The sequence below is a fragment of the Uranotaenia lowii genome, chromosome 3 (assembly GCF_029784155.1).
Source record: "Uranotaenia lowii strain MFRU-FL chromosome 3, ASM2978415v1, whole genome shotgun sequence".
Classification (NCBI taxonomy): Eukaryota; Metazoa; Arthropoda; class Insecta; order Diptera; family Culicidae; genus Uranotaenia; species Uranotaenia lowii.
The window spans coordinates 42,582,633-42,604,921 of record NC_073693.1 but is presented as its reverse complement, the minus strand read 5'-3'; the positions used below and the strand labels follow the sequence as shown (position 1 = coordinate 42,604,921).

General features: G+C 32.1%; 1 protein-coding gene across 13 annotated transcripts in view; it reads right to left on the bottom strand.

Moving 5' to 3' along the window:
- The window catches only part of LOC129756767 (supervillin), a 1,054,002-nt gene that overhangs the window by 328,655 nt on the left and 703,058 nt on the right, over positions 1 to 22,289 (bottom strand). For 11 of the 13 annotated variants that reach the window (XM_055753766.1, XM_055753763.1, XM_055753764.1 and 8 more), the window contains 3 exons: positions 19,806 to 20,635; positions 8,429 to 8,701; positions 111 to 1,541 (listed from right to left, as the gene is read on the bottom strand). In XM_055753766.1, the coding sequence (XP_055609741.1) occupies positions 111 to 1,541; positions 8,429 to 8,701; positions 19,806 to 20,635 (2,534 nt within the window). The remainder of the gene's footprint in view (positions 1 to 110; positions 1,542 to 8,428; positions 8,702 to 19,805; positions 20,636 to 22,289) is intronic. The other 2 variants (XM_055753769.1, XM_055753770.1) reach the window with 2 other exon arrangements.

Sequence of the window (22,289 nt, the reverse complement as noted above, 5' to 3'; positions counted from 1 at the left end):
GGAGAGAGAAATAAAGAGAAAGCGGTTATAAAAAGGTAGGGTTTCAATCCGGTTGCTCCGAGGTAGCGATACTGCTGACTAGCGCTATTGTTTTCGCTTGAACAACACACCTTGATAGAGCCGTTCGAAGTCGCTGTCTGCCATCGAGAGATCTTCCGTCGTAAGGTTGATCTCCTCGACGAGTCGCACCGGTTTGAGGGAAGCTGAGAAGGACGCCGATAGGTTAAAGCTGACCGATTGGAGGTGATGACCTCGGATAGGCGTACTCGGTAGCAGGGATTTATTACCCTCGAAGAGGTCTTCACTTAACCTGGAAGTATTGCTGTATTCGTCTGGACGGGGAAGGGATCGGGATCTACGGCGATTACCAGTTGGCTTCAGGTGTTGTTTATCGTGCATCGGAGGTGGAGTGTGGATTTTCTCCGGTTGAGGTATGTTGAGATGTTTCATGATCGGATCCGGATTGACCAGACGTTTCTGAGGTCGAACAATAGCACGCGGTTTACTGACTGGTGAGTTGTTCAAACCTGAGAAGCTCTTGTTGATACCAAAGTATTTTGCAATTCGCTCGTCTGTAGGTTTCTGAGGTCGTGGAGGTCTCTGATGCTTGGCTTGGGACAACGATTGGGACCTCGGACGAGAGATGGCATCATTGCCGGTATTGGACAAGATCGGAGATGAATGCAACGGGGATTGCTGCGATTTGAGGCCAAAATATTTCGCGAATCGATCGTCGATTTGGGAGCTGTTGTTCGCTTTCGACCGGTTGTGAATTTGTGAGGAGTTGGTTCCGAAAGCTGAGGAATTTGGGGTCGTACAATGATCGCTATCTACCTCGTACAAACCATCGTCGATCGCAGTGTGACCATTGCTCGTCAACGGACTTCCATTTTGTTTACCGGAAGCCGCATCCACACTGATTCCTCTCACCTGATTCCACTGTTTGGCCATGGTAGACACCTTTCCCTTCAAAATAACTTCCTCGACCTCCGCTACCGGATTCTGCAGAATACTTTTGTTATGCGATCGATTGCCATTCACTAATACCTTCTTCACGTTGGCAGTCACTCCATTACATCTACGTTCCTCGCAATTATTCTCCTTCCCGGACTCAACATTGGAATCGCTTTCCTCCTCCCTTTCTTTCCGATCATCCACCGCAATCGGAGACGAAGATTCGCACATGAACTTCTTCCGGATCCGTTCAACCTTGGTCGATCGATCGACCTCATCGATCAACCCCGATCCGTTAACTACCTGATTGACCACCGTTTCACCCCCGGAGGAAACATCCCCCTTTGAATTGGAGATGTTATTATTGTTGTCATTCAAAAACCTCGGAATGATCAGCTTCCCTACGGTCCGGAACTTGATGGAAGTCTTTTTGCTGGCGGCAGCAGCCGTACTAGTTGTGGTCCGGTGAGTTATCACCACCGGTGAAGTTGTGAGCGGTCCGGGCGATTCACCCCGCAAGGAGCTGGACCAGCAGCCGCCCTGGGAGAACAATTTGATTTTCTTCGATACCTGCAGTGTCGAGGGTTCTGTGTGTTTGTGTTTAATTTTTGGTTTGTGCGATGTCGATGTCGAGTGCCAAGTGAGTAGTGTGAAGGTAATTGAGAATGATGATGGTTCAGGAAGTTGATAACAATTTAAGGGTGAATTTCAAACCATGTAAGACAAATGGAAAGTGTTACATGGGGAATGACGTTGAAAAAGATAATGTGCGATAATTACAAAATGATAAAGAAAATTAGTGTGGATCGAAAGAAATTTGGAAAGTATACTTAAATAATATAGCTTGAAATAGAAAAAATGTATATACCTAAAACATTTCTTTACAACTGTACAAAGCTAAACCCTTAACAATTGCTTCCTGAAAAAAAAACTTTTCCGAATATATTTTTTAAAAGGCTTGACAAACTAAGTTAAAAAATCTGAATAAAAAATCAGATGTCTTGGCATTTTCAGAATTAGGTACTAAATCCATTGAAAACCAAAATTCATACTTAGAAATAAAATTAAAACAATATTTACAATATTGCTCACTTATTTAAAAATGTACAAGCTTCATTAAGTGCAATAGATCCAGAGTTTCAAAATCAAGAAAAACTGATAAATAAAGGTCTCCGTAGATCTACGGATTTTGAACACTTCTACGGATCTACGGATCGATGCTCGAAATCTACGGATTTTCAGAATTTCTTACGGATTTTCTACGAATTATCGAAAATTGTTAGGGAACTCTACGGATAAACGAATATTGTACCTGACGACCAAAAAAAAAGGTCATCAAGTTTTATTTTGCCAAAATCAGTACGTTTTTCGTCTTTCGTCGATCTGGCAACGCTGCTGATCATGCTCCTCTCGTTATCCGAGTTTTTAATAGCTGTAAGAGACTCGGACGCAGAGGTTCCAGTTGTCCTGATCTTCGAGAGACCGTCCTGATTTTTCAAAAACTCTCGAGTTGTCCTCATTTTTTTGGTCCTCAATGTGTCTTTAAAATGTCCCGAATTGTCCTGATTTTCAAAACATCTCAATTATAATAGAATTTGTAGTTAAACTATGAGAACTTCGAACAAATCTGTAAAATAAATAGTTATACTCGTGAAACCGATGGTAATCCTTACTTCAAATGATATTTAAAGGTGATTTTCGGTAGCAGCCTAGAAGCTGCTCACGTCCTTTGTTTATGCAATATTAGCAGAGCTGCATGCTATTTCCATGAATTCAGAGATGTCCTGAAAACTCATGATTTGTTTCATCGCGGTGTCCGGATTTTTGACAAAATCACCTGGCATCCCTGCTCGGACGGCGCCTACATTTATTTAAAAAAGTCAGGGACTGGTGAAAGAAAAATCATAATACCTTAAAAAGAAACGGAAATTTTGGTCCAAGTGATGACCTTTTTTTTTTTTGTTTGCTCGTCCATCTACATTTTCTCTTCAGCAATGGTATTTAATGCAGTTCCTTACAACCCATTTTTCATCACATTTGCAAAAATAAGGCTTATTTTCAAAAAATCTGGAAAATCCATTAGCTTATCAGGTTGTCAGGCTAACTCTCGAAGAATCGGGCAAATCCTGAAAAATCAGGCACATTGGCATCTGTGGGTGTGAGAGCTCTCTCACACATCGAGTGGGAGAAAGAGATTTCAAGCCAAGAGCGCCCTAGTGTTTCAGCCATAAACCTCAGTGTAAATGGAGAAAAAACGTTAGAAAAATCTTTAGGTTTTTTTTTTTTAAATTTTGTATGACTGTTGATACCATTTCTTCAAATTTTTCAATAATCAAAGTCAATTTATTACCTACATAAAGGGGTTTTAAAATCCGGAAGCTACTTTCAACTATGTTATAATTTTTCATAATTGTCGACTTTCACATGAATCTGTATTCTGTCTTTTTCTTCATGAAATATGTTCAATCGATATGGTATCTATTTCCTATTCCAAAATGCTTTTTGTGTTCTATTTTTTCAAAAGGTGAAATCTGTACTAATCTTAACCAAATCCTTGAAATCTGTCATGCGAACAGAATCTGTCACAAAAAATAAAATCTGTTCTTTTTTTTTAAAGCTGTACTTTTGGCTAGCATGCCCACGGCACTTTTTTGCAAAAAATAAACAATCAAAGGTGGCATTCAGAGCAGAGGTTCCAGGTGGTTTTATTACAGATTCGTTTGATGCTCTCATAATTTCACTACTTCAAAAGTCAGAAGATTTTATTGGATTCGTTTGATGCTCTCATCATTTCACTACTTCAAAAGTCAGGAGATTTTATTGGAAAATCAGGACGATCTCTCGAAAATTAGGACAATTACTGAAAAATCATGACATCTTTGGTTCGTCGTATTCAACAGCTTGGTTTGTCCAGAATGACTTCAGTAAAAGACAGCTTGTGATTCTATCGAAGCTCATAAGTAACCACTCACGTCTAGTAGCTCATCTATACCAGGGGAGGGAGAAAAAGAGAGAATTCCATAGAAACGTCTGTGGCAAAAGAATTCCGTAGAAACGTCTGTGGTAAGCATGATCTCTCAATATACCTAACAATCAATCGGGCTCAGGTTTCATTCAGAAATCGCTCATTTTCACTCGCTAAAAGTGATGTCTATCGTTAACCATTATCTGAAACCTCTTCACTTCTTAAAACGCTCGTTAGATTTTTGTCTGCGTTTCAGGATTTTCATATTTTACTTTGAAATGAGACTACTCAAACAAAAATTGACCGATAAAGCATATATCGAACTGACAATGTTACGTTCCAAGTCAGTTTTAAGTTCTATTCTTTTCAATAAAAACATTAAGTTTTTTTTTGAAACTGCTAGCAACTGTTGCCGAGAGTCACTCAAAAACCGTACAATTTTGCACGTTTTTTACGAAATTGTTATTGTTGTTATTGTGTTCTATGACACAGAATCTGCGATGAAAATTTGCTCAAAATTCTGTGAAATTATAGATTTTTCTGCGATTTGGCAACCTTGCTGACTGCCTGTAACTTATTAAATATGGCACAAAATAACAAACAAATGATAGAATTCTAAATTCTGAATCGAATTTCAAACACAGTACATTCATAATAAATCAGTAATGAAACCATGACTTTTAAATAATTTGAAACCTATTGGTGGTTTTCGAATGGCTGGATCTTGAAAAATCCTGTATCTTTAATATTTTTTAAAAAAAAGTTTAAACTCAATGTACTCTTTTTGGTATCACTTAAAAAAATATGAAGTATAAAAAATACAACTAAAAAAAAGCCCAACCATGTGTTTCAAATAATTAAACGTTTGCTCTGGGAACCTTTGAAGTGAAGAAAACGAGAATACTGATAAGATAATTGCGTAAAATAAAAATTCGCAACTAGGGTCCAATTATCGGTCGAATAAACAATTGATTTTGTAAATTTTGACAATTTTTGTCAATATTTCACTTTGCCTTTGGTGTCATTTTGTCAATTTTTTTAAATACCTATTATATTTTGTATTTTTTGTCAATTTTATTAACAGAGACAATTTTGTCCATATTATCATTTTTTAATCGCAATTTAATCGCTTTTGAAAAATGCATGATATTTTTGTAAAAATTGACAAATTTGACAAAATTTTCAAACATAAGAACATATGAAATAGTTAAATTAACAAATCTAAAAAAATATATATTAAAAGTGGACGAAATTAATAAAAATCACAAAATTGACATGAAGACCAAATTTTAAAAAAATATGAATTCGACAAGGTGGAAAGGTTAACAAATAATTGTAAAAAATATGAAAAAAAAATTGCAAATTTGACAAAAATTGTCAAAATTTAAAAAATGACTTAAAATGGAAAAAAGGCAAATGAAACATTTCAAATTAGCAAAATTGACAAAATTTAAGAAATGGACAAAAGTGACTAAACTGTTAAATTTGACCACATTGAAAATATTGACAAAATTGGTTAGTTTGACAAAATTAACAAATTTTACGAAACTAACACAAGTAATTAAATTGACTTATTTGATAAAATTGAATAAATTGGCCAAATTGAAAAAAAAATTGACAAAACTGAAAAAATTGTCGATTGTCAACTATGTTAAATTTAGTTAATTTTGTCAATTCAGCCAAATTTGTTAACTATGTAAAATTTATCATTATTGTCAACTTTTCCAGTTTAGCTTATTTTGCAATTTTTATTTATGTAATTTTTGACAATTTTGTCGTTTTGGTCATTTTTACCTTATTTGTAAATTTTGTATTTTCTTCCATTTTTGTCATTTTGTGTAATTTTTAATTTTTTTTGCATATTGGTCTTTTTTGTCATTTTTTAAATTTTGTAATTTTTGTTGTTTTTGTCGTTTTTGACGTTTTTGTCATCTAAATTGTTCAATTTGTAGAACTTGTCAGTTTTGTCCACGTTGTTTTTTTTTTCAAACTATGGCCAATTTGTATTTTTTTTCAATTTTGTAAATTATGAGATTTTTTTTTAATTTTTTTCATTTCGTTTTTTTTTTTGTCAAAATTTTGTCAATTTTTCAATTTTTTTTTCTTTGGCATTTTTCAAACTTTTTCAATTCAAGCAATTAAGTCTATTTTATTAAATTTGCCAATTTTGCAATTCTTGTTGATTTTCTAATTTTTGAAATTCTTGCAATTTTATCAATTATGTCAGTTTAGTCAATTTTGTCAATTTTAACTATTTTGTAAATTTTGTCATTCTTGTTATCTTTGTCAATTTTGGCATACAATTCACTATACTGCGAACCAATTTAACATTTTGTTGTTGAGTCATGCTTGGTTCTTGTTGAACATTATCGAAGAATGCTCGATTGGCAACAACAACTTCCGAACAATCGTAATGGACAGATTTTTCAATGCGAGACACGAACGTACGGCGCGTAACGCAAGGTGTGTAGAGGGAAAGAGAAGAAGAATCGAACAAAAGAAACTGCAAGCTTAAAGCTCGACACAAAGCAGTATCATTTGGAGTATCAAGTATCAAGCTTCTTGAGAGAAGGTGAGATGGTGTGCTGCGTGTGCATCCCCTCTCTCAGGGGTTTGAACCTTAACTCCTAATCAATTGTACTGCCCCTCTCTGGGGTTTGCAATTTACACATTCATTAATTGTACTGTCCCTCTCAGGGGTTTGTACCCTACACTTTCATCATCTGTACTGCCCCTCTCAGGGATTTGTATCATATCACTTCATAAATTGTACTGCCCCTCTCAGAGGTTTGTACTTTGACTCTTCATCAGTTGTACTGCCCCTCTCAGGAATTTGTACTTTACGCATTCATCAATTGTACTGCCCCTCTCAGGAATTTGTACCCAGGACTTTCATCATCTGTACTGCCCCACTCAGGGGTTTGTATCATATCACTTCATAAATTGTACAGCCCCTCTCATTGGTTTGTATTTTAACTCCTAATCAATTGTACTGCCCCTCTCAGGAGTTTGTACTTCACACATTCATAAATTGCACATCCCCCCTTCCGGGTTTGCACCCCTTGTCGTTTTCCTTTTCTCAGAGCAATCTATGTTTGCGAATATAGCGTTGGATGATGAACTTACAATCGCTATCGTAGCATACGATGTGAGAATCCAGTTCTTATGATTGACTTATTTAAATTCTGGGTTGTTCAAAAGGTTTACGGTAAAAAAATTCTGTGTTTTTGGAAAAAAAAATCTGACTTTCTGTGATTTTAACCCGCAAATTCTGTGATCGATTTTTGTGATGAAAATAGCATAAATTTGTTTGAAAAATCTTAAAAAAATGATTTTTTTTTCAGTTTTACTTGAGAAAAATCAATAAACATTACCAACCTTATTATGTTTTTCCAAAACAAAGTTAAAATTTCAAAATTGAGGTTGAAAAAAAAATTGTTTTGGAAATATGTAGAACATGTCGTGTCTATGACGTCATTTGAAACTTTACGTCGTACTTTCGATCATCTTAATTAGTGATGGTTGGATGTTGCTAGTAATTTTTTGCTAGCAATTTTCCAGTGAAGCCACATGGATAACTTTTTTGGAGTTATCATTTTTATGATATTTACTAGAAAAACAATTTTTCTAACTATTTTGGTTTTTTTTCCTGTCTGTCCTGTTGTAAATTGAAGAGAAGAAAAAAATCTGTTTTTAAGGATAAAAATCATTTGAATTATGCATCCAAGTTTCGCAAAAACGCCGAAAACAAAGGGTACAAAAATTCACACAAATACACAAATATCGTCAGGTAAGGTAAGGTAAGACCCATAATTAATGATCTCCCAAATCGACCGATAAATTCACCATTCTGTAAGAAAGGCAAAACGTGTAAAGGTTTAACTCATATGTGTGTAGTTTGAAGCTTGGTTTTCAATAGATCTAGTGATTTTAACTATTTTTTTTAAGCATTCAGCCAATATCGAGGTAATGGTCTAAATGAATAAAATGTATCGAAGAACTCAATTAATGAATAAAAAGTAAAAAAAATAAAAAAGTTAACAGATTGAGGAATCAAGTTTGGAAATAAACAAAAATCTTGAATAGAAATAATAAAATGTAGATGCAGATCTGCAGAACCTAAATTTAGAATCAGATTTTGAATTGAGTTCAGAATTTCAATCCGAAATTCTGTTTCAAAGATCTACGATTTGAAAATCAGAAAAAAAACACCCAAAGATAGGAATTGAAAGAAAAAATAAATGTTTACTGTTGCTGTTGATTTTTAACTCATTTCATGAAATGAAAAGTTAAACAAAATTAAGCGTTAGAGTATCGAAAGGCTCCGGTAGCATGCACAACATTTTAACAGCTTTGTCGATAAGAAATATTCGAAAAAACACTTCTAACACAAATTTCTGTCTGAAACTTGCTAATGTTAAAACAGTTTGAAGCTAAGCAAATCGAGAGGTAACTTTTGAAACAATTTCTCAAAAATCCCTTGATCAGTGCTGTGTTAAATAATCTTACCAAACTCAGTGCCGGAATCGTCGGAAACGGTGCCACTGTTGATTTGACACTGTTTTTGCTGAATATCATTGCTGGTGCTGGTGCTGTTATTATTGATGTTACTGTTGTTGCTGTTTCGGTTGTTGTTACTATTGCTGCTGCCGCCGATATTATTACTATTGGTGAGACCTTCGGAAGGTCCGAACTGTTGCTGCTGCTGACTTTCCCGTTCGATGTCCGTGGGTGAGATCGTTTGCGTCGTGAACTGATGATTGCTGGCTGCTACTGGCATCACTGGATTTTTGGTTTTTTGTTTTCAATCAAGCATCGTGCATCGCGGTTATGCATGGGGGAAGATAGAGATAGATGAAATGCTTTAATTAGTTTTGTTAGCTTAGAGTTTAATTTTTAAGCATATTAAATATTGTTGAAGGCTGAGACATCTAACCAATCTTGAGAAATTTAATCGTAGAGATAAATTAACGCAAGTATTAAGTACCTATTCTAAATCTAAAAATTCATCGTCTCTTTTCTTCGAAGGAAGATTTCATCCCACCTTAAAAAAATAGGGAAATTCCCCCCAGACCAGACAGAAAAGTGCAACCGGCAAGTGAGTCAATCTTTCGGCACGTTGTTGCACTACTATAGAAAAAAAAGAGAAATAAACCACCGAAATCCCGCCACCGCGCCGTCGATTTTTTTCAAAACCACGTGATATGAGAGCGAGCGAGAAAATATCGTGTCATAACACTAGGAAAAACAACACCCGAAACCGGGAAATGTACTAACCTTCCCACAAGAGCATAACCAAAAAAGTGGTGGCGCTCCCGGTGTCTAATTCTAACTTGCACAATTTCTTTCGCGTTTCGGTTTTTTGAAATCTATTTCTTGTCCTCTGCTATATAAGTATACATATCTACGCATATTGCTAATCGGGAGTAGCGTGCACTCCAATTGAGTGTTGTTTTTTGTTTCTTCTTTTAAACTTTTGCGTTTTTCTCTGGCCAGTGTCTTGATCTTGTCATGATCTGTGCAGCAGCAAGTTGCTTGCCGGCAGTGCGACTTTTGAAGAGTGGAATTTTAAAAATAGCTCGGTCTGATATTTAGAGCAAAAGAGGTTTTAACCAGGGAACACTGGATGTACTTTATTATGCTGATTTTTATTTAAAAAAATTTAAAAAAAATCGTACTAAGGGATTCCTTTTCAAAACTGAATGATTTGAAATTTAAAAAATCATATTATGCATTCAGAAGTAAAAATTTAAAACTTTGAACACATGAAAAAAATTCATCAAAATTTTAAAATACTTTTTATCCCAAATGAAAATCAAATCATAACGCTACTTGGCAATGGTTAATTTTCTAATAAAAAAAAAACATTTATTAGGATTGAAAAAAAAAACAATAATCATACCCACAAAAAATTAGAAAAGTTTCACGAATTTATCATTTTTGTGATTTTTGTCATTTTAGTTATTTTTGTCATTTTTGTTTGTCATTTGGAAATAACAAACCAAAAACCAGAAATAACCTTTTCAATCAGAAATCTCATTTTCTCTAATTGCAAAATTGGAGATGAAGTACAAAAGTTACCGAAACATCAACAAACTGTAACCCCCGGAGTCAAAAATTCAAACGTCAGATGAAGAATTAAATCAGCAATAGCGACTAAGAACTAAGAATCTAATGGCGTATTTTTTTTTTTTGATTCCGGATTTGGCTCTGGAACCGTCAGAATAAAAAAACGAGTTTCGGGTTTCGAGTTATTCCACACGTAGGTCTGCGTGAGAACGAGCGCAAAGTTAACATGCAGCTGTCATTTTATTCTCCCTTCTGGATTTCTTCATTCGGTTCTTCACATCCGGATTGCCGTTTTTCGTGTCCGGATTGCACTGGACAGCAGATAGTACGATTTTGCTTGGCTGAGAGGTTCAAAATCGCGGCAATAATCATTTGCCTGTTCATTATTTCAACTGTTTTGTTTTCAGCCAAAAACAGCTGTTTAATGTTTTGACAACACCGTTGAGAGTATAAGTGAACTTCTCGCAAAACTGACTTTTTTCTCAGGGCGACTCCGTCCCTTTTTCGAGCGAACCTAGGTTGCCTCTCGAGCAATAAATGAGCACGATGACAGCAGTTAGAGCAAACCTAGGTTGCCTCTAGTTTGCCTCCAGGTGAAAAAAAATACGGTATAAGCTAAAAACCTTATCCAAAGCCAAAAATTCAAGGCAACAGGGTAAAAACACGATGAAATTCCAATTGCGCCAAGTGAATTTTTCTTAATCATAACAGACATCTGTTGAGTCTATATTCGAAACATTAATGTTTCACAGTGGCTCCAGAGATATGTCTCAGGAGCCCCTGTTTAACCAGCGGTTTTCGGTTTATGAAGTGTGACCACTTTCCATGCAATACTTTGCGGGCACAAGTAGTGGTGTCAATTGAATTTATTGTTTATCAATGCCAACAGACATACCCTTGTTAAACAGCTAAAAACTTTTCTTCCTAATAAGATACGAAGTTACGGTCTTGGAAAAAAAATTTCCTTAAAATAATCTACAAATTGGCACAAAAACCATGAACAGGCGGGTTTACCAGAAGAAACAATGTTGTTGTTGATTTTTCAGCACAAAATATTAAATATTCCCATAAAAACCTAAAAGATCAAATTTTCTCATGTAAACGTTACTTTAAAATTCTGCAAAAAATCATAGACGAGTTTTGCACCAAAACGAAGCTTTTTAGGTCTAAAACTCAAAATTCAAAATATGATCCAAAATCGACTCAGTCTACTGTACATACATTTGGAAAAATGAAACACGAACAACTTTATTTCGAAAGCCAACGGATTCAAATTACTTTTTCAAACTTCAAAAGTTTTGTTATTCTTGAACTCAAATTTTAATGAATACATTGAAAACTCAAATTAAAATTCAAATTATGTTATCAGAACTACACGAAACAAAAATTTATCTTCTTAATTCATAAAAACCATCAGAAATTAACAAAAAAAGACATTTCGATTTGTTCAAATGGTTCGAAATAAGAATACAGCAATACGCAATTAAGGTTGAAAAATTCAGTATATAAAAATTTCAATTATGAAAAGATGATTCGGTTCTTGAGTTTCTGACAGAACTTAACAAAAATATAGAACTATTTTTGTCATTTTTGTCAATTGGTCGTTTTTGTTATTTTTGTTCTTTTTGACCTTTTTGTCATTTTTGTCATTTTTGTCCTTTTTATTATATCGGTCATTTTTATCATTTTTAAAATTTTGATTATTTTTGACATTGTAGTCACTTTTCTCATTACTGCCAGTTTTGTCATTGATGTCAGTTGTCTTTTTTGTCATTTTTGTTCTTTGTGTCTTTTTTGTTAGTTTTGTCATTTTTTTCCTTTTTTCTCTTTGTCATTATTGTCATTTTTATCATCTTTGTAATTTTTGTCATTGTTATTAGTTATTATTGAAGTCATTTTAATAATTTTTGTAATAATTGCCATTTTTGCTATTTTTGTCATTTTAATCAAATTTTGTCATTTTTTTTCACTTTTGTCACTGTAGTTATGTTTATCATTGTTATCATTTTTACCATTTTTGTTGTTTCGTCATTTTTGTCATTTTTGAACTTTTTGTCATTTTTGTCATTCTTGTCATTTTTGTTAGTTTTTGCATTTTTGTCTTTTTTGTCACTTTTCTCATTATGGACATTCATGTCAATTTTGTCCTTTTTGTCATTTTGGTCATTTTTGACGTTTTTGTAATTTTTGTCATTTTTGTGATTTTTGTGATTTTTGTAATTTTTGTCACTTTTGTCCATTTTGTCATTTTTGTCCTGAGTTTATTTTTGTAATTTTTGTCATTCTTGTCATCCTTCACGGTGTCTCTGATGGAACGATTTTATTTATCGAAAATTAGTCTCGCTAATTGTTACACCATTCGAAAGCTGCAACTTTCCCCTTTCATTTAAGCCCAAATTTGAAATAATCCACCAGGGGGTCTAGACCAATTTATGTTTTGGAGATTTTTTATCCTTTTTAATGGTTTTTTTTCAAAAACAAAATCATACTAATCACTGTGAAAACGCTCGTCTTACTTTTAGGGTTAATGCAACTCCATATGTCAGTAACATGAATTAATAGGCTGAATTAATTATTTCTGGCTACAATTTTTTTAGAAGACATCAAAGTGATACAAATTAAGAGGAAAGAGTTGGAATGTCACAAACAGAGCGATAATTATTTCATTTGAAAAATCTAATAAAACTTATCATCAATGATTGTACTAGGACCAGAAATGGTATTCTACGAGCTTAGTTATTGATTGTAGAGTCTATAAATGTTCATAACGGTTTTTTACATCAAAAAATCAATCTTTCACATAAATTTGATCAGGATTATCTGAAGTAATGAGCATTTATGGGGTTTTATTATTCCGGAACAAATATCAAATTCTTCTTGTTTTGTCACTACGATTTTCCAAAAATCCCGAAGTGGGGAATAAATAAAGTTAAAGGCATTTTAAACGAAAATTTGACACATTCTTTGAAAATTCAAACAGTTGAAAGGGCGAAAGCCGAACTCTAGAAGATGGGAGTAATATCAAAATTTTTTTTCAAATTTTTGATATAAATTTCCTTGATTTTTTTTATTTTGTGCAATGTACATTGTATACAAGTTTGTTGCAAGACAGCTTTTGCACCATTTTTTCCAATTTCTTGAAAATTTGAATTAATTTTACAACTCTAAATGACAAAAGATAGATTTCAAATTCGTTCCGGCAAAAGTTGGCACCTATTTTACTTGAAATTTTTGTTACTCATTATATACTTTGAGCAATGTAACATTTTGAATATGTGCATTTTTATCTAGAAATTTTCAAAAAAAATTAATTTGAACAAATGCAGATCTGACAACTTAAAGTGAATTAAAAGAATATTTTCAGATAATAGTAATACATCAAATCAACAACTTTAAATTGTTGATAACAAATTTGATGTTGAGATTTTGTATTCTTCTTTTTTTTCGAAAAAAAATAATGAACGACATTAAGTTCAGTTCGTATACTTTAATGATAAAAATGAACAATTTTGAATTTTTGCTTAAAAACTTTAATTTGACCACATTTTTACATCCACGTCTCTAAAAACACTAATTTATGCAATCAACCATAAACAATACGTTGAATTTTTTTTATTTTATACATGACACTTTATCACCTTTGTGATATCCTTGTCTAAGGTTTTACAATCAATTGAAAGTGAAAAGTATGTAAACCTTCAGAAATCATCAAAATAGAAGAAAGATTTTCAACAAAGATGTTGGCTTTTAAAACCCAGGTGAATTATTTAAAATTTGGGGTTAAACGTAAGAAGTAATTCTTATTCGTTTCCTAGTCCCAAATATTTGTTCATGAAGTTCTCGCACTAGCTTAGGTCCAAATATAACTAACTAAATTTTCAAGAAAAGCGGGAGCTATTTTTTCAAGAATAAAACCCTACAAATGCTCTTTACTCCAGATTATCTTGAGCATGAAAGGATGAGAGATTGTTTTTTTAATGTGAATAAACCATACTATATATTTATAGACTCTACAATCAATAGAATATAATTACTGGTCTTGGTACAATCAGTGATGAGAAATTTTATTAGATTTTTCAAATGAAATAATATGTAATCACTCTGTTTGTCACATTACAACTCTTATTTTTTAATTTGTATCACTTTAATATCTTCTACAAAATTGTAGCCAGGGAAATTCTCTATTAAATCATGTTACTGACATATGAAGTTGCATTAACGCTAAAGGTAAGACGAGCATTTTTACAGTGATAAGTATGATTTTGTCTTTAAAAAAAAACATTAAAAAGGTAAACAATCTTCAAAAAATAAATTGTTCTAGACTCCCCGGTGGATTATTTCAAATTTGGGCTCAAATGAAAGGGAAAGTCCCAGCTTTTGAATGGTCCAAAAAATCAACGAGACTAATTTTCGAAAAATAAAGTTTTCTCCCAGAGACACCGTGCCTTGTCATTCTTGCTTTTTTTGTCATTTTTTTCATATTGTCATTTTTGTCATATATGTCATCTTTTAATTTTTTGTACAAAAATCAACGGTTTTGAAGAGCTGCAGAAAAACTTGATATTTTTATCATTTCGGTTCTTTTTTGTCATTTTGCCAATTTTCGCCATTTTGTCATTTTTAACACGCTTTCTATTTTTATCATTTTGGCATTTTCGCCATTTTTGACAATTTTGTCATTTTTGTCATTTTTGTCATTTTTGTCATTTTTGCCATTTTTGTCATTTTTGTCATTTTTGTCATTTTTGTCATTTTTGTCATTTTTGTCATTTTTGTCATTTTTGTCATTTTTGTCATTTTTGTCATTTTTGTCATTTTTGTCATTTTTGTCATTTTTGTCATTTTTGTCATTTTTGTCATCTTTGTCATTTTTGTCATTTTTGTCATTTTTGTCATTTTTGTCATTTTTGTCATTTTTGTCATTTTTGTCATTTTTGTCATTTTTGCCATTTTTGTCATTTTTGTCATTTTTGTCATTTTTGTCATTTTAGTCATTTTTGTCATTTTTGTCATTTTTGTCATTTTTGTCATTTTTGTCATTTTTGTCATTTTTGTCATTTTTGTCATTTTTGTCATTTTTGTCATTTTTGTCATTTTTGTCATCTTTGTCATTTTTGTCATTTTTGTCATTTTTGTCATTTTTGTCATTTTTGTCATTTTTGTCATTTTTGTCATTTTTGTCATTTTTGTCATTTTTGTCATTTTTGTCATTTTTGTCATTTTTGTCATTTTTGTCATTTTTGTCATTTTTGTCATTTTTGTCATTTTTGTCATTTTTGTCATTTTTGTCATTTTTGTCATTTTTGTCATTTTTGTCATTTTTGTCATTTTTGTCATTTTTGTCATTTTTGTCATTTTTGTCATTTTTGTCATTTTTGTCATTTTTGTCATTTTTGTCATTTTTGTCATTTTTGTCATTTTTGTCATTTTTGTCATTTTTGTCATTTTTGTCATTTTTGTCATTTTTGTCATTTTTGTCATTTTTGTCATTTTTGTCATTTTTGTCATTTTTGTCATTTTTGTCATTTTTGTCATTTTTGTCATTTTTGTCATTTTTGTCATTTTTGTCATTTTTGTCATTTTTGTCATTTTTGTCATTTTTGTCATTTTTGTCATTTTTGTCATTTTTGTCATTTTTGTCATTTTTGTCATTTTTGTCATTTTTGTCATTTTTGTCATTTTTGTCATTTTTGTCATTTTTGTCATTTCTGTCATTTCTGTCATTTTTGTCATTTTTGTCATTTTTGTCAATTTTGCCATTTTTGATAGTTTTGTCATATTTGTCATTTTTTGACATTTCTGCCATTTTTATCGTTTTTGTCATTTATGTAATTTTTGCCATTTTTATCATTTTTGTCATTTTTTTAATGTGTCATTTTTTTCATATTTGTCATTTTTTCATTTTTGCCATTTTTTTTTATTTTTGTCATTTTTTTGAATTTTTGTCATTTATGTTCATTTTTTGTTATTACATTTTTGTCATATTTATCTCATTGTTTAATTTGTCAGTTTTGTCATTTTTGTCATTTTTTTTTTAATTTTTGTTACTTTTGTCATTTTTGTCATTTTTGTCTTTTTGTCATTTTTGTCAGTTTTATATATTTTGTCAGTTTTGTCGTTTTTTCATTTTTGTCATTTTTGTATTTTTTTTTATTTTTGTAATTCTTATCATTTTTGTCTAATCGGTTATTTTTGTCATTTTTGTCATTGTTGTCATTTTTCCCATTTTTGTCATTTTTTGTCATTTTTGTAAAATTTTGTCATTTTTGTCATTTTTATCATTTTTGCCATTTTTGTCATTTTTATCATTTTTGTCATTTTGGTCATTTTGGTCATTTTTGTCATTTTTGTAACTTTTGTCATTTTTGTCATTTTTGGAATTTTCATCATTTTTGACATTTTTGTCATTTTTATCATTTCTGCCATTTTTGTCATTTTTGTCATTTTTGTCATTTTTGTCATTTTTGTCATTTTTGTCATTTTTGTCATTTTTGTCATTTTTTTCATTTTTGTCATTTTTGTCATTTTTGTCATTTTTGTCATTTTGTCATTTTTGCCATTTTTGTCATTTTTGTCATTTTTGTCAATTTTGTCAATTTTGTCATTTTTGTCATTTTTGTCATTTTTGTCTTTTTTGTCATTTTTGTCATTTTAGTCAATTTTGTCATTTTTGTCACTTTTGATATCTTTGCCATTTTTGTCATTTTTATTCATTTTGTCATTTTTGTCCTTTTTTCAAGTATTTTTTTATTTTTGTCATTTTTATCTTTTTTGTCTTTTTTGAAATTTTTGTTTGTTTTATCATTTTTGTCATTCTTATCTTTTTTTTTCCTTTATTGTCATGATTATCACTAGTGATTTTTTTTAAATTCATTTTTGACATTTTTGTCATTTTAGTCATTTTTGCCAGTTTTGTCATTTTTGTAATTTTTGTCGTTTTTGGCATTTTTATTTTTGTTATTTTTGTCATTTTCGTCATTTTTTTGTAATTTTGGTCATTTTTTAATTTTTTTCATTGTTGCCATTTTTGTCATTTTTGACATTTTTTTGCTTTCCGTCATTTTTATAATTTTTGAAATTTTTATCATCTTTGTCCATCTTGTTATTTCTGTCATTTATGTCATTTTTATCATAATTGCTATTTTGTAATTTTTGACATTTTTATTATTGCTATCATTGTTATCATTCTTGAAATTTTGGTTATTTTTCTTATTTTGGTCCTTTTTGTCATTTTTGTAATTTTTACCATTTTTACCATTTTCGTCTTATTTTTCCTCTTTGTAATTTTTGTAATTTTTGTTACTTTTCTCAAAATTCATTTGTATCGACTTTATCATTTATTGTCATTTGAATCATTGTTGCCATTTTAGTCATTTTTGAAACATTGGTAATTTTTGTCATTTTTGAATCTTTTCTCATTATTGCCATTATTGTCATTTTTGTTATTTTTGTCCTTTTTTTCTTTATGACATTTTTGTCATTTATGTCTATTTTTAACATTTTTGTATTTTTTTCACTTTTGTTATTGTTGTCATTCTTATCATTTTAGTAATTTTTATCATTTTTGTAATTTTGGGAATTTTTGTCATTTTTGTAATTTTTGTTATTGTTGTCATTTTTATCATTTTAATGATTTTTATTTTTCTTAAGGTATGAGCCGTTTCAAATAAAGATATTATAAAAAAAAAACTTTCTCAAAATTTTATTATTTTTTGTTATTTTTATCATTTTTGTCATATTTGTCTATTTGGGATTTTTGTCACTTTTCTCTGAGTTAATTTTTGTCATTTTTTCCATTTTTTGTTAATTTTCTTATTTTTATCATTTTTGTCATTGTTGCCATTTTTGTAATTTTTGAAATTTTGGTAATTTTTGTCGTTTCTGAATATATCCTCATTATTGCTATTTTTGTCATTTTCGTTATTTTTGTCCATTTCATCTCTTTTTATATTTTATGTTCGTATTGTCTTTTTATTACATTTTTGTCATATTTTTTTTTTCATTTTTATTATTGTTGTCATTCTTTTTACCAATTTTGCCATTTTTATAATTTTTTATCATTTTTGTAATTTTGTTTATTTTAGTCCCTTCTGTTATTTTTGTTTGTTTTGTCAAGTTTTCTCATTATATTAATTTTTGTCATATGTTGTTTTTGTCCATTTTGTCATTTTTTCACTTTTGTAATTTTTGTCCTTTTTTGACAATTTTGTCATTATTGTAATTTATGTCATATATTTCGTTTTTTCGTCTTTTCATTTTAGTAATTTTTTTCATTTTTCTCATTTTTATCGTTTTTGTCATTGTTGTCATTTTTTTCATTTTAATCGTTTTAACCATTTTGAATATTTTTGAAATTTGGGTAATTTGGTAATTTTGGTTTTTTTTATTGTTTTTTTCATTTTTGTCTATTTTCTCATTATATCCATTTTAGTCATTTGACATTTTACTCATTTTTTCCTGTGTGTCCTTTTTGTCAGTTTTGTAATTTTTATCATTTTTGTCATTCTTGTCCTATTTTTCTTTTTTTTTTGTCATATTTGTCTTTTTTGACATTTTTCAATTTTTTTTTTTCATTTTTGTCTTTTTGTCATTGTTGCCATTGTTGTCATTTTTGTCATTTTTGTCATTTTTGGCAATATTAGTCATTTTTTTCTTTTTTGTCATTTTTGGTCGTTGTTGTCATTTTTATCATTTTTGTCATAATTGCTATTTTTGTCATTTTCGTTTCGTTTTTTACCATTTTTTTTTCCTTTTTGTCGTTTTTGGAATTTTTGACACTTTTCTCATTATTGCCATTTTTGTCGTTCTGGTTACTTTCTCATTATATTAATTTTATTCATTTTTGTCATTTTTTTTTTTCATTTTTGTCCTTTTTCCGTTTTTTCCGTTTTGTCATTTTTGTCATATTTGTCTTTTTTTTCATTTTTGTCTATTTTTTTTCTCATTTTTGTTTTTCTTTCATTTTTATCATTTCTGTCATTGTTGTGATTTTTATAATTTTTATCATTTTTGGAATTTTTGTAATCTTCGTTATTTTGGTAATTGTTGTCATTTTTTATTTTTTTATCACTTTTTCCATAGTTGCCAGTTTTTTCTTGTGTTATTTTTGTCCATTTTTTCTTTTATGTCATTTTTGTCCTTTTTTCGGTTTTGTCATTTTTTTGATTTTCTGTCACTAGTCTCATTTTATTGATTTTTGTTTTTGCCATTGTTGTCATTTTTGATTTTTTTTTTTTTCATTTTGACAATTTTTTCCTTTTTATCATTTTTGTCATGTTTGTCATTTTGGTTTGAATTTTTGTCCTTTCATTTTGCCCTTTTTTGTTATTTTTGTCATTTTTGTAGGTAGACGAAAAAAGTTAATTGACATCATATTGATATTAATTATTGTATATTTTATCAGCTGAAGTGTTTCAAGGAAATAAAACTAATGTTTAGGTAGAAAATCTTAATTGATTTATGGTGAAGGTTGAATCAAGCATTAAACATAAAATATTTGTATAAGAGAACCCGAAAGAATTTCTTCATTTTCGATAGAGTTACCAGATAACGATAATTAAAATTTATTGTTATTTTCGAAAGCCAAAAAACTTTATTTTTTTCACAGCTAGGTGAAGCCAAACCTTGAATTAATGTGTTTTGTTTTTTTCAGCAGCGTTAAATCATTTGGTAAATAAAAAATAACACAAACAACCATGCTCCTCCACTCGACTTAAAACGGATGCGCGTACACGTTTCAAAAAACACCGGCAACGAGCGTCGAGTGAAGTTTGTATGAGATCATTAGTCAAGAGAAGAAGAAAAATTGTTCACTAACCTTTCCGTCCCCGGGGCGGACTCTCGTTCTCCTTCATGCGCGATTCCATCGCCTGGAACATGTTAGCTCGGGCCCGCACCGAATTGGACCTTCGCAGTCCTGATTCCGTTTCATCTGAACCACTTCCTGGGTCTTGATAAAGACTGGCACCCCCATCGACGGCCGTTGCCGTGTACATTTTGGCTTGTTCCGCCGGAAGCACTTGCTGATGATGATGGTCACTTAAATCACTGGAACTAGTTGTCGAGGAACAACTCGAGGACGAGGATCCGTTTCGCGTCTGGCGACGCCTTGGGATATGTTCGGCGGCACTCGAAGGACTCAGAAGGATTGGCCTTGGGCCTTCTTCTTCTTGGATATGAATCTGAAGGTGATCTTCGTCACCGTCCTGATCTTCGTCAAGTTCGTTCAGATCGTCGTCGATGGTTTTCTTCGAGGGAGACTTCTCACTGTCACTGGTTTTGACGGATGAGGAAACGTAATCGGCGCCGGAAGTTTCTTCGGTTCCGCGGCCAAATTGAATCCCACTGTCGGAGCTGAGCGAAGCTAGATTGAACTCACCGCTGATGGAATGCGAGTTAGAATCGGAAACGGTCGTTGCCAAGGTAGGGGACAAAAGATCCAACGATTTGTCCTCAGATGATGGTTGCTTACCGGTGATTTCGATGAGCGATTCCAAGGAGTCTCGAGGACCACCGGAAGATTCCGGTTGAGAACAAGAGCAGCTGCTGTTTTCGAGCTGTTCCGAGCACGTGATCGATTCTTCCGCCGGGTCCTGATCCGTGGCCGGCGATTGATCACCTTGCTGTTGTTGTTGCTGCTGGACAGCGCTACTTAATCAAAAACACCGCAACAGATTTCACACCACAGCAGCAGCAGCAGAAAAAAATGGAAGCATAAATTATAATATTTTACACAGATAGAAAAATAAACAGCTGTTCCACCACGTCAGGGAACTTATTTTTAGAACAATCCACCGATTTATTCTTAGCTCGATAAAACAACGAATACAAGAGTCTCTTCTTCGTTTCCCTCCTTCAAGCTTCTTTCAGAAGCTTCCACGTTGCAGCTCAAAGGATTATCTCCACAAACCCGAATCTCTTCGAAGGAAATTTATTCACTTGATCACGCTTCTTCGTGACCCAACTTCTTCAAAGATTATGATATCACCCTTCCAATGATCTTCAAACAAAATGGGATTATCATCACACCCACGACGCAATCACCCAGCCAATTTTGCAGAACACTTTCGATCGCGAAAAATTGCGATCCAAAAAAAACCGACGTCGTCGAACGAATAAAACGCACGTGTCGTTAAGATCCCTCGCGCAATTAGCTCCGAAAAAGGTAATTCGATCCTGTCCCCCCAAAAACGACAAACGGAAGCAAGAAGATTCGCAACTAGGAATGCTCTTCACTTTCACTAGAAACAGTTTGGGCCGCAGAAAATCTCGCGCGCAACCGTGCTGAAATCACGACGGAAACTGCGATTCGAGAGAACCAACCAGCCAAAATCGCGCTGTCGCTAAACTGCCCAAAAGGCAGAGGCGTACTTTCTCTTTTAAAAATTTATAAATTTGGAAATAAAATCAAAAATTTTAATTCTTTTTTTTTACATCGAGCAATCTAGTCTGAAAGAAATTTTGAAGAAAAAAATCTAGTCTAAAAAAAATTAGACAAATAAACAGAACCGGGAATAAACCGAGAAGATGATCTGTTACCTCTGTTGTTACTCTCTTTCACCGCTTCTCCCGAAGAGATTGGTGGGAAAATTTTCGCATTGGAAAATACGAGTCACGAAAATGGTGACGACATTGAGTAGCAGCACGGTTTTCGAACAAATTCAGGGGCACATGCGCAAGGCGTTTCCGTCGAAACACAAATCATTTTGGTTGTATAGATAGGCCAATTGAATTGGTATATCTACAGCTTGAATTCGTAGAGGACCAGGAGGAAAAACAAAACAACCACCACTTTTGGAACTTTTGCAGCCTTGGTCAATGTTTTGGAAGGTTAGAGCGCTTTTGAATCGATCCTGGTTTGTAAATAATTTATATCCAATTTTGTCGGAAAACGAACTAAATCCTTCATTAAAAAAAGTCAGTTTACCTAAATTCAGCATTAAGTATCAGAATAGACAACGAAAAAGTCAATCGAAATCTGAAAGGAAAAATTTAAACTCAGAATTAGAATACAATGTACAATGCAAAAACTGAACTCGAGATTCAAAATGATATATTTGGTCCTTCGAACCGGCTGGTAAAACACGTTAGATTACTCAGCAAGAAGAGTCCGAAGTTTCATATTTGGTCCTTCAAACCGGCAGTAAGAACACGTTAGATTACTCGGCCAGTAGAATCTGAGGTTTTATATTTGCTCTTTTGAACCGGCAGATAAAACATGTAGATTACTCGGCAACTACAGTCCAAGGAATATTAGGTCCTTCGAACCGGCAGATATAACATGTTAGATTAATCAGCCAGT